The sequence below is a fragment of the Quercus robur genome, chromosome 1 (genome assembly GCF_932294415.1).
Source record: "Quercus robur chromosome 1, dhQueRobu3.1, whole genome shotgun sequence".
NCBI lineage: Eukaryota > Viridiplantae > Streptophyta > Magnoliopsida > Fagales > Fagaceae > Quercus > Quercus robur.
In genome coordinates this window covers 14,404,030-14,421,109 of record NC_065534.1, presented here as the reverse complement: position 1 = coordinate 14,421,109, position 17,080 = coordinate 14,404,030, and the positions used below count along the sequence as shown (strand labels likewise).

General features: G+C 33.3%; 2 protein-coding genes across 2 annotated transcripts; both read left to right on the top strand.

The window, feature by feature from the left end:
- The first annotated feature begins 231 nt into the window (after positions 1-231).
- LOC126722310 (probable 2-carboxy-D-arabinitol-1-phosphatase) lies at positions 232-5,163 on the top strand. The gene is made up of 9 exons (XM_050425464.1): positions 232-657; positions 1,252-1,357; positions 1,465-1,681; positions 1,774-1,892; positions 2,633-2,731; positions 3,785-3,832; positions 3,908-4,006; positions 4,127-4,234; positions 4,593-5,163. Exons 1-9 carry the CDS (start codon positions 272-274, stop codon positions 4,965-4,967), a joined length of 1,557 nt encoding a protein of 518 aa, XP_050281421.1. The 5' UTR covers positions 232-271; the 3' UTR covers positions 4,968-5,163.
- A 1,097-nt stretch (positions 5,164-6,260) lies between these two features.
- LOC126722303 (uncharacterized) lies at positions 6,261-10,208 on the top strand. The gene is made up of 4 exons (XM_050425458.1): positions 6,261-6,419; positions 7,545-7,791; positions 7,879-7,982; positions 9,946-10,208. The coding sequence occupies exons 2-4, from the start codon at positions 7,640-7,642 to the stop codon at positions 9,975-9,977; spliced, it is 288 nt and encodes a 95-aa protein (XP_050281415.1). The 5' UTR covers positions 6,261-6,419; positions 7,545-7,639; the 3' UTR covers positions 9,978-10,208.
- Positions 10,209-17,080: the final 6,872 nt, after the last annotated feature.

The window sequence follows — 17,080 nt, the reverse complement described above, 5'->3', positions numbered from 1 at the left end:
TCATTCTTAATATAAGTGGTGAATTCAAAGTAATGCATTTTTATATGAAAAATACGAGTCAACCCGACTGGCCTAACCCGACCTGACCCACGCCGTTTGCCATGTCTTACATGTTCTATCTTGTGCCGCTTAGCACGTGTCATTCTCTAATAGTCTCCCTTTTTAGAGAATGAGATCGATTAGAAAGTAGAAACAACGGTAACCATACAAATTTAGAGCGCGAAACATATAAAAACAAAGAAAACACAAAAAACACACACACTTTCCAAAAATGATTTCAATCACACCCACCACTCTCGTCCTCCATAGAAACCCTAGCTTCTTCTTCTTCTTCCCCTCCACCACTACCAGACCAAACCCTAGCTTTCCCTCTTTCTTCACAATCCGATCCTCCTCTGCCTCCTCCTCCACCAGCCTCCAAGAGCTAGAGAAGGAGCAGGGCGAGCTCCGCTCCGAGCTGTACGCTTCGGCTCCGTTCCCGCCGATCAAGTCCGCTAAGAGAGTCATCCTCGTCAGGCACGGCCAGAGCACGTGGAACGAGGAGGGTCGGATCCAAGGGAGCTCCGATTTCTCCGTACTCACCAAGAAAGGCGAGGCTCAGGCTGAGACTTCGCGCCAAATGCTCATCGACGACTCCTTCGATGCTTGCTTCTCCAGGTTCATTTCGCCTTTCTAATTCGATTTCTCCAAGTACTTTTATTGCTTCTTAAAACAAATTTGCTCTCTTTTTTTTTTTTGGCTGAATACCATGCAAGAGAGCGCTTTTAACTAATTGCTACTTAAATATTACCTAAAATGTTTAATTGTACGCTTTCGTTGATCAAATCAGTGTGTCATTGATCATGGTAAAGTATAAATTGTGTGTAAAGTTTCAAAATTTGTGTAAAGTTTCAAAATTTGAGATTTTTTTGGAACTCTTCCTAGCTTTTATTGTGGTGATTGTTAGATTAAATGAATAAATTCACCATTTCCTAAAAAACTCAAGCTTTTGGGACAATCAGTAATTTAACATGGTATCAGAGTTCAATCCCCCGTGTGTCCACCTCACCTCTCATTTAAATTTCCACGTGTTTGACCCCGACTCAATGGCAGCTCAGGTGGCCCACATGTGAAAGAGAGTGCTAGATTAAATGAATAAATTCACCATCTCTTTGGAGAATCAGTAATTTAACAATGATATTGATTTTTTAAGTTTCAGTTTGGATGATTAAATGCTTTGGTTTGTGATTTGTATGAGTTTCTTTCTTTCAGCCCCTTGATACGATCGAAGAGAACGGCTGAGATCATATGGGGATCTCGTGAAACTGAGTTGATTACTGATTCTGATTTGAGAGAAATCGACTTATATTCGTTCCAAGTTAGTTTGCTTTTGCCAGTTTTTCTTACTCATTTTTGGGGGAAGGGGTTGAATTGGGTTAATTTGATATTGCATTACAGTTTCTGAGTCTATTGGTGGAGTGTTAGGGTCTTTTGAAGCATGAGGGGAAAGCAAAGTTTGGTCCAGCTTTTCGTCAATGGCAGGTAGATGCCGCAAATTTCAACATAGATGGTCATTATCCAGTTAGAGAGTTGTGGGCGCGTGCTAGGAGCTGCTGGACTAAAATTTTACTCCATGAAAGCAGGTCTGTTCTTGTGGTTGCACACAATGCTGTTAATCAGGCTCTCGTTGCAACAGCGATTGGTACTATTTTCCTTTCTCTGCTCTAACTGGATGTGGAATATGTGCAAAGTGTGAATTTGAAAGTAGTTTCCCTCATTTTCTATGGAAAACAGGTTTGGGAACGGAGTATTTTAGGATTTTACTTCAGAGCAATTGTGGTGTAAGCGTTTTAGATTTTACCCCACAGCCAGAGGGCGGGTCACCTTTTATATGTCTCAATCGTTTAAATCAGGTATATGGCATCTCTACTGAAAAAAAAAAATTTAGGCAATTCTATAATTTCTACTGCTTTCATGTGGAAGATAGTGTCAGTAATATAAAGGAAATGCTTCTTGGTCTGAGCTAGTGAAGGGTGTAAAGATCCACAATCTGTATTAGTATGTATGCTTTTTTTGGATAAGTTATTTATATGTATTTGAATAAATATAGTTAAATGGATGTTACTTTTTAGGGCGTTATTATCAAATGCACTTGTTTTACCTCTGGGAACTATTTTCAATTTCAAAAAAATTAGGTTTTGAATGGAAAACTTTCAATTTTTGTGACAACAGTCTCTCCCCCTCTTTCTCAACCTTGCTTGCTTATATTGTTCCAAAAAACCAAGTAGTTGGAAAGGTAGAATTGAATTCTTGTAAAACTGTTTTTGTGTGTGCACGCGCACACTCACTTGCACGTGCATAACTTAGTTAGGGGACATATTACTCAGATGTAGCAATGGCTGAAGTAATTAACATACTTCATACTACCCAGATGTTATAACTTATATCTTCAACCAAAATAATAAGGGTTGATAATATATATTTGGACGAGGACATGGTTACTAATTAAAATTACTTTTCTGTTTGCAAATGTAATGTAATGTAATTTAATTATTTTTTATATTTAAATTGTTTATGTGGTGCCACAATTGCAATGTTATGTAGGATGTGTGGCAGGTTATGCTGGCCTTTAATTGTTATTGAACTATTGCAGACCCCGAATTCACCTATTGCTGCTGGAAGTTCTGGAGGCAGAAAAACGAGTAATCGGATCATACTTGCCTGCCATGGATACACACAAAGCAATACAGAAGTAAGAAGAAATGACCAAAAAGTGTCTAGTGGGTTCTTTTAACATATAGTTGACTTCTCCTTCATCTTATTCTTCTTTGTTTAATTGCTTGATTAGATGTAATTGGTAATTGAATTGTTGTGAAAAACTTATTAACTATATGTTTCTTTCATCTCTATTTGCAATATGAGAAATTTGTGGTCTATTGATAGAGTTGTAAATTGATTCTGCCTGAGATATTTGAATAATGGAGTATGGGGCTGGAAATCAGATCACTTATATAAAATATTAATTCTCCCCTGACCTCTCTTTACTCATCACATATCAGTAAAGCTTACATTATATTAAGAGACTATAAATGCCACTTTCTGTGTGAAGCTTTTCAGATTTAAAACTGGACAACAGTGGATAAGATCAAGGAAAATGTTTTTTATTTTTTTGATAGGAATCAAGGAAAATGTTGATTGTAAGAAGTATAGTGTAAGGGGAGTCAGTGGGAAAACATTTAACTAGCTCTTGCACTATATTGGGAAATTTCAGTATGTGTTAATAAGTAAACGATTTTATACCAGGCATATCACAAAATTAATAATGCACGAGAAATAGACACAGGGTTAAAATACCTCTGAAATTGTATTGTATATGTTAGAAGTATGTGGTTAAATAATTAAATTTACCACATCTCAATAGCTTAAGCTTTTGGGAAAATCGGTAATTTAACATGATATCATAGCAGGAGGTCTTAAGTTCGATTTCTATCTCCTCCAGTCTATCTCCCATTTAAATTCTCATATATTGGGCCTCAACACCTATTAAAAATGTATTTTGCCCACACGTGAGGGGGAGTGTTAGAAGTATTTGGTTAAATGATTAAATTTATCATATCCTAATAGTTTAAGTTTTTGGGACAAATTGTAATTTAATGGTATGATATTGAGTTACATATCCATGATTGTTTGAAATCAAGTTTCAACTTGTTGTAATTGTTGTACTTTATATCCTTTTTTTTTTTGGGGAGGGGGGGAGTGTTAGAGTATCAGTGCTAGAAAAATAATCGCCTTAAATGTTCAACAGGCTAGTACTTCTGAGGATCTACCAATGAACATGCTCGGGATTATACAGGTAATGCTTCTATTATCATATGCATAAGACAGGTTACAAAATCATGATCTAATTTTCTTTAGTGGTTAATGACAGTCCCAGAAAACTGCGGAGCTACTCCTTGATTTGAAAGTGAGTTCCATAATTAGCAGTCCTAAGAAAGCTTGTTTTGAGACAGCCATGGTTATCTCCAGAGTAAGTTCATTCTTAATACTGTTGAGTTGGAATGTACCAAAATGTTCTCTCTCTCACTCTAAATATTATTTTGGGACGTGGCATTCATGTCTTTACTCGGGCTAGCTTAATTGGTTGTAGGTACAAGAAGCTGCAGATTGCTTGGGTGCTGACTGTGTGCCACGCTATGTGGAGATGAAGCAGATAGAGTACCTTGATGTTGAAAACATCCTTCAGCAATCAGACAGGGCAAGATATCTTAACTTTTAGAGATCTTTTCTTCTTGCTTTGTTCTGAAATATAGAAACTAAGACTAAGAAAATCTTGTAGCCCATGACTAATATTGAAACATTTGACATAGGATTAAACTACATTTTTTTATACATCCATGCTAGTTAGTGATTAATAGCATGAATCTATACACAATGGAATGAAATATACATGTGCATATTACATACATAATGCATATGTATATGTTATTTTCCTATTTTTGGTTTTACTTGTCCATAGTGACCTAGGCTGTACTAATCAGTCTGAACTTGAAGATTAGCACTAGTTTTTGTTTTTGCTTGACCCAGTACTGTTTTTGATTTTGTTTTTTCCACAGGGTGCAACTGAGGTTTCATCTCTTCCACCTGGTTGGTTAAATAAATATGAGGATAGAATTACATCAGCAGTATGGAATCAATCTGAGAAGGCTTGGCAATTGCTGTTGGGTGAGCTGTCTGCTGAATCCGAGCCATCAAAGACAGTTGTTGTAGTTGGCCACCCTGCAATTCACATAGCATTGATGGGGCATTGCCTAAATTTGACTAAAGAATGGATGGGATCATTTCATCTTGATGCAGGGAGCATTAGTGTCCTTGATTTCCCCGATGGCCCTTCCGGAAGAGGGGTTATTCGGTGCATAAATTACACTGCCCATTTGGGGAGATGGTCAATACCTATCACTAGATCAACAGTGGATGACGAAGAGTTTTGATTGTAAACATGTATAGTTCTTAATTAAACTTGGAAATAATACTTCCATCACCAATTAAAGGAATATCAAGGTGTATGTGATCAAAATGTAGATTAGAGGAAATGAAATACTTACATGTCCAAGTAATGGAATATCAATGTGGATGTGATCATGATGTATATAAGAGGAAATGAATAACCCAGTTTTAAATTTCTAACATGCCAGTTAATGCAATATCTTTAAAGCATCAAAGGCCAAATTATTGGTTTTTTTTTTTTTTTTTTTTTTTTTTTTTTTTTTTTTTTTACTTTTGCCATAGGAGTGTGAATTTTGAGATTAATAGTATGCTTTCCCCCCCCTTTTGGTAATAAAAAAAAGTATAAACAAGAACTATTTTTTGCCCTTTCGGATTCATACATACATATATATATATATATATATATATTTATTTATTTATTTATTTTGGTGGTGGAGAGTGGGGTGTTAAGCAAAAGGACTTACGGAATTTGGGATTCATACTATTTCATTTTATTTTATTTTTTTTGTAATGTACGGTGCTTAAACTTGGAAAGAATACTTCCATTCCCAATTTAAAAGAATATCAAGTGGATGTGATCATGAAGTATATTATAGAAAATGAAGAACCAAGTTCTTAAATTTTAAGATGCCGGTTAATTTAACATATTTGAAGCAACAAAGATCAAACTATTGGCTTAAAATAAAATCCTGCTGTCTTTGAAGAATTATAGATTTATAGGTGTAGTTTGGGATTCATTCAATGATATAGTGTCCAACCTTCTAGATTTGAACCAAAGATCTAAGGATTAGCTTTTAATTACCAAATATAATCAACAACATTTGAACCAAATATCTAAGGATTAGCTTTTAATTACCAAATATAATCATTAGTCATCTGAGCTAAGGATATACATAGTCGAGTCTTTTAGGGACATTCAGATAGTGGGCTCAATGGACTTGAAAGACGTGTCATAAATTTAGAAGTCTCAAATTCCTTCAACCACAATATCAATCCACAATATTTTTGAAGTATTTTATTGACAGGGACTTAAACAGTTTAGCTAAATTGAGACCTCACTTCCTTAATTCCTTTTATATATATAAATTTTTTTGATTTGTTTGTTTGTTTAGCTGGATAAACTAGGTGTGATCCCATCTAGTCTCAGTTTTATTTTATTCTTATATAACCTGTAAAAAACAAGGCCCATAAGAACACTAAGACCCAATTGAAATAGGAACATTTGAGACCCAGACAACCAAATGGGCTTGACCATTGACTCTGTCAGTCCAGTCCAGTAAGCTCTCTCACCTTTCATTTCATTTCAGCTGACAAATGATAGCCTACCCTCGGGTTTTACAGAGGTTTTAGGGTTTGGAAATCTGAAACTACCTAGGAAGTGAAGAGAGTAATGATTACTCTCTCGCCGTTTGAACAATCAATCCAGCAAATTCTAGGTATGTATGTTTCATTCTCTTAATTCTTTAATGCCTTCGATTTCATACTGAAATTATGTCTAACACAATTCAGAGGTTTGTACAAAACAATCAATTATCTTTCTCTCTCTGTTTGTCAATTTAATTTCAAAAACCCACTTTATTTATTTATTTTTTAAATTTAAAAGCTAGTCTGATCAATTACTAGCTTCAAATCTAATGAGTTTCACTGAAAAAGTTTAACCTGAAAATTTTATCAGCTTAAATAATTGAACTGTTTTCTCTGTAGATTTGTTGCAATGGCACTCATTGAGATTTTGGGTCAAAGCTGCTTTCTTGATTGGAATGATAAATGCAATCACTTTTTTTTTTTGGTCTACTCACATACACTGAATTGTATTAGGGAAATCAATGTGTTAAATGGGTCTGTAACTGTAAGTAGAAAACAAGCCCCTTTGAGAGTTGCAAAGTTGCAAGTAGAAATTTCTCCACTTGTACTGAGTTGTGGATTTTATGGTCTAAATTGGGTGACCACACTGACTTGATTTCTGATTATTATCCATTCTGATTTTCCCAAGTTTCATTTGACATTTTTATACTCAAGTTTTTACTGCCAAAAAAGAAGGTTTTTGACAGCTTACAGCTTTAATTTTGTATTGTTCCAATAAGCGATTTAATAGTTTCAAATTCAAATTCAAATTCTTATTTTTCTTTTGGTTTCTGGATCTTAATGCTGCATTTGAATGAATTAGAGGTCTGATGCTCTGTTTGTTTGATGAGGTTTTATGTGACACACAATGATGGCAGACCAATTACTAGCCATCCACAAGACATTTTATACTTGGAAGATGATGAGATGGTTGGGTTTTGTGATAACACAGCTCAATAATTTGTATTAGTAACACATACAATAACTAACACAGCTCAATAATTTGTATTAATAATACATAACAATAACCAATTTTAAAATTATTATTATTATTAAAAAGGGAAATAGGCAAATCAATTAGACAATAGTTTTTCGTTTTGGTAATTTTTTCTTCTAATATTAACTTTAGCTAGTATCAACTAACTGCTTAGATGATTGAAAACAACACTTTTTGACAGATTTTACCAAATGCTCTTGTATTTTTTATTTTCTTGCAGCATTTTTTCATTCAACAATTATTGAGGAACAACACACTTTTAACTAGCTGTACTGAACCAACTCTAAGACTGTGAGGGAGAGAAAGACATTCAAAATGGCAGCTTCGGTTGCTGGAAGATCCACACTAATGCGTGCATTTTGCAGAGCATCAATGAATCCTTCTTCGGCGACAAGAAGATTCTCATTGCCCCCACGCATGTCCAATTTTGTGCCTCATCGATCTCCAACTTCCTCTCCTCCTTTAAGGTGCTACTCTTTCTCTCTATCTCTAGCTCTCTGTACTTTGACACTAATAATATCTAATCCTTTTTGAACTTTGATTGGCTTGAAAAGGTTGCTCCGAAGAGAACTGAGTTCTCTTCAGCCTGTCCACTCCGCAATTGCTTCGGCTTGCCTTGTCTCCAAGCTCCCCAGTGAAGCCAGCACCTCCACTGAAGGTAAACACTCTCTGTCTCTGTCTCTGTCTCTCTAACATATATTTATGCATGCATGTTGAAATTATTTGAAGAGATTGTAACTAATTCTAGTGAGCTGTACAAAATTTGGTGATGGGTATTGTATAATTGGGTCTTAATTGAGTTTGATTGATGCATGATCAGATACTAGAGAATGGTGCGCTGTGGCTGGTGTCTTTAATTGTGTCAAGAGACATGACAATTGCAATGCTGGATAATCTTTATATAAGAAAAATAAAATAATGACCAATATTTATCTTTCAATTGGAGTGGTAATTAATGATAGTGTAATATAACTAGTTGCAAAAAGCACCTAAATTTCTAAGAAGTGGATGATATTGATCTCTCTTTTTTGGGTGATGGTAGCTAAATAGTTCTATTGAAATCAATTATCATTCCTCATGAAGTGGACGAGCTGAAGAGGAATGACCATTGATTTTATGAGGAAACGTATCAGCTGCAGTCATCTCCACTTAGGTAGTAAGGTTGCGGAGATGTATCATGATGTGAAGGGTCCAACGTAACCTGGCATCATCAGTACCAAATGTCTCAATGTCAAGGTCACTGATGAACAGTTTGTTTGGCCTCTGGTGGGCATTTTTGTGAACTTTTTTTTTTTTTTTTTTTGAATTGGAAGGCAGACAAGTGGTTGAGGGAAGCAGTGCAGATGTTAGAAAGAATCAACCTTGTGAGAGGCATCCTTGATGGAACAAGAGTGGTTATTTTGTGTATGATACTGTTGAGTGTAACAAATGTTTGGTATTAATGATAAATGATGTTGGAGAAGAGCTTTGAATTTATTATGATCGGACGAGGGAACAGGGACTCTTATGCAGCCATGCTCTGAGAAGAGAAGTTGGACAGATAGGTTTTCCTGGAGTGCTGACTGCCTTTTTGATGAACTTTACTTGTGACTACTCTGTATGAGTGGCTATTTGAAACCTTTTTTGCGGTAAAGAAGTTAAGGATTAACCAAAAACAACATTCTTGTTGTCCCAAGTCCCAACTAGTACTGTAGAGATTAGAAGATGCATCCGGGGGAGATTGAGTGCAAATACACTGGGGACTTCAATTATCTCAAGCTTGTAGACGACATGATACTGTGTGAATTTATTCTGCTTTACTTGGAAATAACACAACAGTTGATGAGATCCTATGCCATGTAATTTTAATCTCTAAGAATATGTGAAAGGAATGTTAGGGGATTTTTTTTCAGATAGTTGTCTGCAAACCATTTTTAAGGTTGCTTTGAATTTCGTGTAAAGAAAAGAAAATACAGATCTTACTTTAGTTTATTTACTTATTATGTTTTTCAGTTTGTGAGAAATTAAAAGTTATGCATAAGTAAGCTGAAATAACATGTGAACCCCTGACTCTCAATTGAGTGGAAATTTATTGTCCTGGTTCCTGCAGCATTAACAAACCTAGATCCATAATGTCTCATTGTTTTGACCACCATCTGGTCCTTGATTGGTATGAAGGAAAGAAAATAAAGTGTGTAAAAACTAAAAATGTTAAATGAGATCTTATGGAGGCCTTTGCAATTTTCTTTTTCTCTTCCCTTGTACACTTCAAGAGCCAAACTGCCATCACGCATTGGAAAGCATGGTGAGGTAAGAAAAAATGTCAATCAAAACCTTGATAATCAAATAGCAGTGAATGAAACAGGACCCTTTGTATGAATGAACTTCAGAACAATCTGGATAGAGGAACATATCACTCAGAACAAATAGTTTGTAAAGATTTACATTAAGTAAGGAGTCGTCTTTTGGCTAAAAAAAAAAAAGAAAAAAAAGAAAAAGAAGATAAAAATGCAGCTTGAGATTTAACTATTTAAGCAGCTTTACCTGTTGAAATATTTGTATTTTCGGTTTGTGAAATTTTATTGATTGTTACTGTAAGAAGCAAATTCATAACATCTATTTCTTCTCACTCTTGATGACAGGTAGATTTGCAAACTATCTCAGTCCCATCTAGTACTGAATGCAAGCCAAGATCAGAGTTGTTCTACTTTTTATCATTGGCTCATTAGTTCATTTCTGAAGTTGGAGTTCAGGTCTTCCAGGCTTAATTGCTAAAAATGCTTTTCTAACTTTCTTTTACTAAGTAGCAACCCTCAAGCTATTTCCTGAAGTTCTCCTATTTTGTTATATATATGATAAATTTGATTCACCTTGATGAGAGAATCTATGTTTCCTGTTGTTTTAATTACTACCACATGAATCATTGATAAAATGTTTGGATGTAGAAGCAGAATAACTGCACATTGGTTATGATGGTAATTATTGATTAAGATTAATCAATTATAAATAATGCATCACTTGCAGGTGTAGTTTTAGGAAAGGAAATTAATTCAAAGGCATCCTTTGGTTTTCAGAACTTATTGGAAATTGTCCTAGGTGGAATGTGCTGTTGATTGGTATGAAATTGGCTGATGTTGAAAACATATGATGTACCAGAATTGAAATGGGGAAAAATTTCATCTGCTAATAAAATTCTTGCCATTTTTTGAAAGAAGTTTTTCTAGAAAACATAATGGTACATGAATGGTGAAACATTGGAAAATTCGGTTGTATTCGCATTATTTGCTTCGCTTGATCCTGATGAATCTGGTAGAAAGTTCGCCAGAATTTTAAAATTTGGATGAAATATTACAATCTCTGGGAGTATTTAAAGGTTGTCAGCTGCTTGCTGAGACAAGCTTGGTTTCAATTTTGGACCTGGCAGAGATGTGCCAAAGTTAAAATTGTTCTTAACCATACAACTCTAGTTGGGCACCTATTTTTGAAAGAATGAGGTGGAGGGTGTGTTTATGAGTTCAAGAATGACTTGGTGCCTATTGATCTAAGAGAAATTCAAAGAAATGAGAGGTGCCTGTACACCTGAGCTCCTCTTACTGTTTAGTTCTTGTTACATTAGTTTTCTTGCCATTGCTTGAATTGGTTGCTATATGTATGATTTTGGATAGTTTTATGCAGCAGTAGGATCAAAGAAAGAACACTGCTTCTTATCGTGAAACTTTTTTTTTTTTTTGAGAATCAATTGTGAAACTTAAGGGTTAAGGACATCGATTGATCTTGGTATGAAAATACAAAGTTTAGGGTTGAATTACTCTCATTTAACTTTTCCCACTTCGCAGAATAGGAAGAAGAAAAAAGGGAAAAGAGGGGAGGGGGGGTTTGTATATACTGGCAAATATTCGATTTAGGTTCTGGGTCAAATATCCTTCAGATGCCAGATTAATTAGAATAAATCAAGCTGACATTATTGAAATATGACAACCATGAGTCTTTTAAAAGACACGTATTCATGATGTGATCTTAGGGAAAATTTGGTCAATATTACTTGCCTGGCTAGCCAGCCATTAGGGAAGTGTTCACAACTGGTCTTTGCTTGTAATAGGTAAATTCAACATTCAGTTCATTTGTACGCTTTGAATTAGAGTAAATCCAAAAGGCTAGCTGCAAAAGCTATATAGAGACATGTCTCATGCACAAATCTTTTGTGGGTTATCATCTTACATTAACATAATCTTACTCTTAACTTCATCTGCACAAGACTTGGACAAATAAAAATCTCTCTATGTAAGCAGATCTTTTATATTTGTTAACTAAAAGAAGGAAGAAAACAAAAATAGTTTAATTTTTACTAATTATTGGGTGAAGGAAAAGGTCCACTGTCCATGCAAAACTATAATACCAGTAATCAATTTCCTTCAGTTTCGGTGAATAATAAATTTTCTGGTATTTAATGGTTTCTTCCTCAACAATGGTTACTAATTAATGGTTTCTTCCTCAACAAAGTCGCAAATTTTGTGAAAGAAAATAAAAGTGGATTCTCTGCTTCTGGAAATATATATTATTTTTTATACCAAGGTATGTTTAATTTTTTTATTTATTTTAAATAATTCGTTTCTTTGACTGAAACTGCCACGTTTTGTGTTTGCATTGTGGACCATTATAAAGTGCTTAAAATCAATTCTGATGGAAACATTGTCTCGTTTGGTAAAGCCATTCACGTATTTGCAATTTGCCAAGCCATAAAGTGATCCTAAAAAAAAAAAAAAAAAAAAAGAAGAAATAAAGTGATAAAACCCTGTCAACCTCACTCTCTCATCTTTAATTTTTGCTAATTGATGGAAGACACCTTTATATCCATGCATTGGATAAAATGACAGACAACAGCAGACGAGCGTTTTCTGATATTTTTTTCAAACATAGACATTTAGAATGCAACCTGATAGTAAAGGGGACATCATGCCGCGGTGGTAAGTGTTTGAGGTTTAAAAAGTTATAGACACCCACATTAATTAAAAAATTTAACTGTTTTTAGCAAGTTTTTTTTAGATAAAATAGTAAATCAACTTATGTCGTCTGCTTCCATGATGATTGCTTTTTATCATCAGATTAAGATATCATGTTGGTTTTAGGTGTTGGCAAGGATGGATTGAACCTTAAATCTTTTATTTGACAATAAAAAACTTTACTGATTGAATTAAGTAAAACCCAAATTTTTGTTTGTGAGAAATTAATAAAGAAACCTGTTATCGTGGTCCATACACAGGTTATATACTCCTTATGATGACTATTTTAAAATACAATTCCATGAAATTGATGCACGTATTTCCCATTAAAAAAGAAAAATTAGGAAAGTTGTTAACGTCGAGAAAATTATTCGACAATTTCTTGGACTTGGATACACAAGTTTTTTTAGTAAGCTTTGGTGATTTTTTTATCTTACACAATAGACTTTGACATTTTTTTGGTCATCAATGTTTAGCCGAGATTCCTTTCAAAAATAAAAAAAAATGTTTTCCCGATATTTTGCAAATAAATGAGACTAACTTGTGCTTATTAATGTTAAGATTTTCTATTTTCCAAATCAAGTGGACCTAAAAATGTATATATATATATACCCACATGGGGGGTATCCTTGTGGTGAGTTTATCGGTTTGGGATGTGATGTGAACTCTGGAGGTCTTAAAATTAATCCACCACCATATTGGTTCATGAAGTTTATGAGATATTTTATAAATAGAAAGTGTAATAGTCTAACTAAAAATTGAGACACCACTTCCTTATATAAAAATAAAATAAAATAGTACATATAGTCAGATGATAAGTTATTTGTTCATTACATTTTTTGGTTTATCTTTTATGTATTTTAGAAATATTAGATGTTTATGTTTGGGAAGAATTTTGGCTTGAAATTTTCTAAGGTGGTTTGGATAGGCACATCAGGTGCTCAATTGTCACCCATAACAAATTTCAGGACAGCTGCATAACTTTTCACTGAAAACATTGCGGTTGCTAGTTGCTACAAGTTGGACAATTGTCTGTCGATTTTTATACTTTATAATTTCAATTGGAAATTTAAAAATAATCTAGGAATGGAACTGCTATAAATTACTTTTGCTGAAGCATTCAATTTGGCTGGGATCCTAGAACTTTTCAAACATCACAGAAAAATTTCCCATACTAACAACAAGTGGATGAAATTGAAAGCATATATATATATATATATATAGAAACACACACGTCACTAACCCGTGTAATACATTGACAAAAAATATTTATATATGATACATTTTTAATTAATAAATTAATAATTAAAATTTTGATTAACAAATTTATTGAAAATATTTTTTCTAATTTAATTATAATTTTTTTTTTAATATTAGGTTGCTTTATCCAAAATATGGTGAAATCTAATTAGTTTAAACTAACACAGTTTAATACAATATATAACTCCAAAAAATAAACTAAGGAAAAATATATTAGAAAGATGACTAATTTAATCTAATTTAATTTGTTTAGTGATAGGTTATTTTATCTAAAAAGATGGCGAATTCTAATTAGTTTAAATTAATATAGTTTAAGACTATTTGTAGTTCTATATTAAAAGTACGGTTTTTTTTTTTTTTTTTTTTTTGGAGAGAGAGTTTCAACCTATGGCGTCCGCTCTTAGAGAGAGAGTTTCAACCAAGACACCAATCAGTTTTTGGTGTAGCGGGGATTGAATCCCATATCTCTTATACAACAATTAGAAATTTTATCAGTTGAGCTAACTAAAACCCAATTAAAAGTATGAGATGAAAACCAATTGGTGTCTTGACATGATAATTTATAGGTTGAAAACGCTATTGTATTTTTTTATTTATTTAATAAAAACATTAGAAGAAGTTAATGACAAAATCAATAGCTTTCATTATATATATGGGGGCTTGTCAACATGGATATTCACCGACAAAAGGTGAGCTTGCATATCCCGTAGGATATGAGAAAATGATGCAAGAAGAAGAAGGGAATTTCAAGTGTCATTTTCATCCATTAATCTGAGCTTTCTGTTAAGATGAAAATGATCTGTAAACAAATTCCAAGAAGCAACAAACCCAACAGACTCTTCAGCTGCAATTTATTAGTATATAATACCTTTGACTTGGTAAATATATTTATGGTCGAGTAGGACACTGCATTATTTAAGTCTATCTTATTTAAAATATATACAGAGAGAGATAAATTAGCTTGGAAGAATAGAATTGCACATGCAATTAGGTAATGAATAATGTAAAAATAAATGGTTTCTATGGGACAAAATGTATTAAATGAGGGTGATGGGTGAGACGGTGGGTGATGACGAAGACTCTCTCAATGAAAGAAGATCGAAGATTTAGTTTAAGTAGTTGATACTTCTTATTAATGTGTCTTATTTGGAATCAAGGAGAGCTAGGAATACCACACGACATAATTAATTTTATTGTGGTGATGGGTTAGCGAGTTGTGTACAAGTCATCTTTGTTGCAAATTGCACCCTTACTTAGTTTAAGGCAATTGTCGACTTGGACAGTGCAACATACACCGAAACTTTGAAAATTTTAGTAATAATAATTTGATAGTTCTGAGTTTTGACGTGAATTTTATTTTAGAAAACACGAACACTTTATTAAGGGTACCATACGTGTGTCGTATTGGTGTTTCACCGACTATATTGTGGTATAACTTTTCATAAATTGCTTATGTTGTTGTGTCGTACTCGTACTTGTACATGTGTCAATGCTTACTAGCTTCTATTGAGTCTTAAACCTGTTAATAATGTCTTCCCATGAACACATTAGATTATTGTTTAGTATTCCTGATGGCTAAACAACTAAATCTATGTCCCTCTGATATTGTGCCTTTTGATGATTGAAAAAGGAAATGTTTGCATTTGCAACTGAAACCAGAAACACGTACTCTGATCCTATATAAAAAATAAAATAAAATTAAAAAAAGAAGAAGAAGAAGAAGAAGAAGAAACATGTATGCTGATTGATCGATGTAGAACAAGTGTTTTTGGGATTTCTTAAGAAGCAGAATAATCAAAAATCAAGGCAGAAGGGCACGTAATTCATTATAGTTGTCCGTTGATGCTTGTTTTCAGACCTTAAGTTTGGTTTTTCTATTTTGGCTTATCTTATTCCGTTAATTTGGTCTTTTAGCAAAGTCATAGAAAATTTAAGTTTACTTTTTAATTTGTTAATTTATTATTATTATTATTATTATTATTAATTTTTTTTTTATAGTTTATAATTCTATCAAAAAGCCTAAACTAGTTTTATTATATTGAAATAAAATTCTACTATGGGAATTTCACAAATTTTTAGTGGACTCGAGACTCCTTGCCTTGAGTTTTCAAAGCTTTGATTAAGTTGGAACGATATGTAACTTTTCTGCATTATCAATATATTAGGAAAATTGCTTAGCTTTGGTAGCAACTATATATGGATGCAATTGATGTTAAGTTCACCTTTTTTTTTTTTTTTTTTTTTTTTTTTTTAAGAGAGTTTCAACCTATGACGTTTGTTCTTGATGATAATTCTTTATTATCAAACCAAGACACTAATCAGTTTTTTGTGTAAGCGGGGATTGAACCTCAGATCTCTTATTCAACCATCGGATACTTTACTAATCGAGCTAATTAGAACCTACTGCTAAGTTTACACTTAAAGTCATTAGATGAAATATTTTCTCAAAAAAAGAAGAAGAAAAAGTCATAAGATGAAATCATGAATCGTTACATCATATGCCCTACAATATTGAAATTGATAATTGTATACCATTAATCCTAGGAATTAATTACCTATGACTGACTATTGGCGTATTATGATTTAATAAAATCGTTAAACACGTTGGTAATAACCTCAGATATTCCAAAGCTTTTTTCTTTTTTTCTTTTTTTGAGAAAACTCACAAAACGATAAATTCCAAAGCTAATTAAGTTTGTGACAAAACTCACAAAACGATAAAATCCCAAATCTAGCTACTTGTCAGTTTAGATGAAGCCATACCCACCAAAAACCATGTGCCATTGATGACCTGAAAATTCTAATTAGGCATGACAACTAGACACTTTTAAAGCTATGTTTGTAAATGGAACTTACTAAAAATAACTTAGCCAAATCTATTTTATTGGTGTAGCTAAAACTCTCTCTCTCTCTCTCTCTCTCTCTCTCTCTCTCCCCATTGAAAATTGGAAATCAGCAATTAATTGGTTGACATCTTTATAAACAAATAGGCTTTTTCTATTCTAAATTTCTAATGTGTTCTATTTTAAATTCTCTTCAACTCATCAATTTATTTATGAATTTTTTTTGGGTAAGCATCAATTTGTATGAATGATTGCAGCTTTCAATTTATCCTTTTTTCTTCTTCTTTTGCTCTTGGAAAACAGTTGGCTGTTATACAGTTTACCTCACTTTGCAATTTGCAACACAGATTCCCACTTCAACATTCTTGGTATCATCTCCGTATATATATATATATATATATGCATGGCTTAATTAATATTGCTTTCCGAAACAAGTACAAAATACGTACCCAAAGAACTTACCAATAAGATAGGATAATTCATGACCTGTTCAATATTTTGCTTCTTTAAAAGTTTCTCACAATTAAGGAGGCCAATTTCAAGGATCTACCAAGAGAAATTCCCTTAAATTTTATGCACATTTATCGGTGATCTTTGGTGATAGCTAGAGATGCTTCACTTTTGTTGGTGAGAATTTCTTACTATTATAATTATTATTAACTATCAAGGCTAAG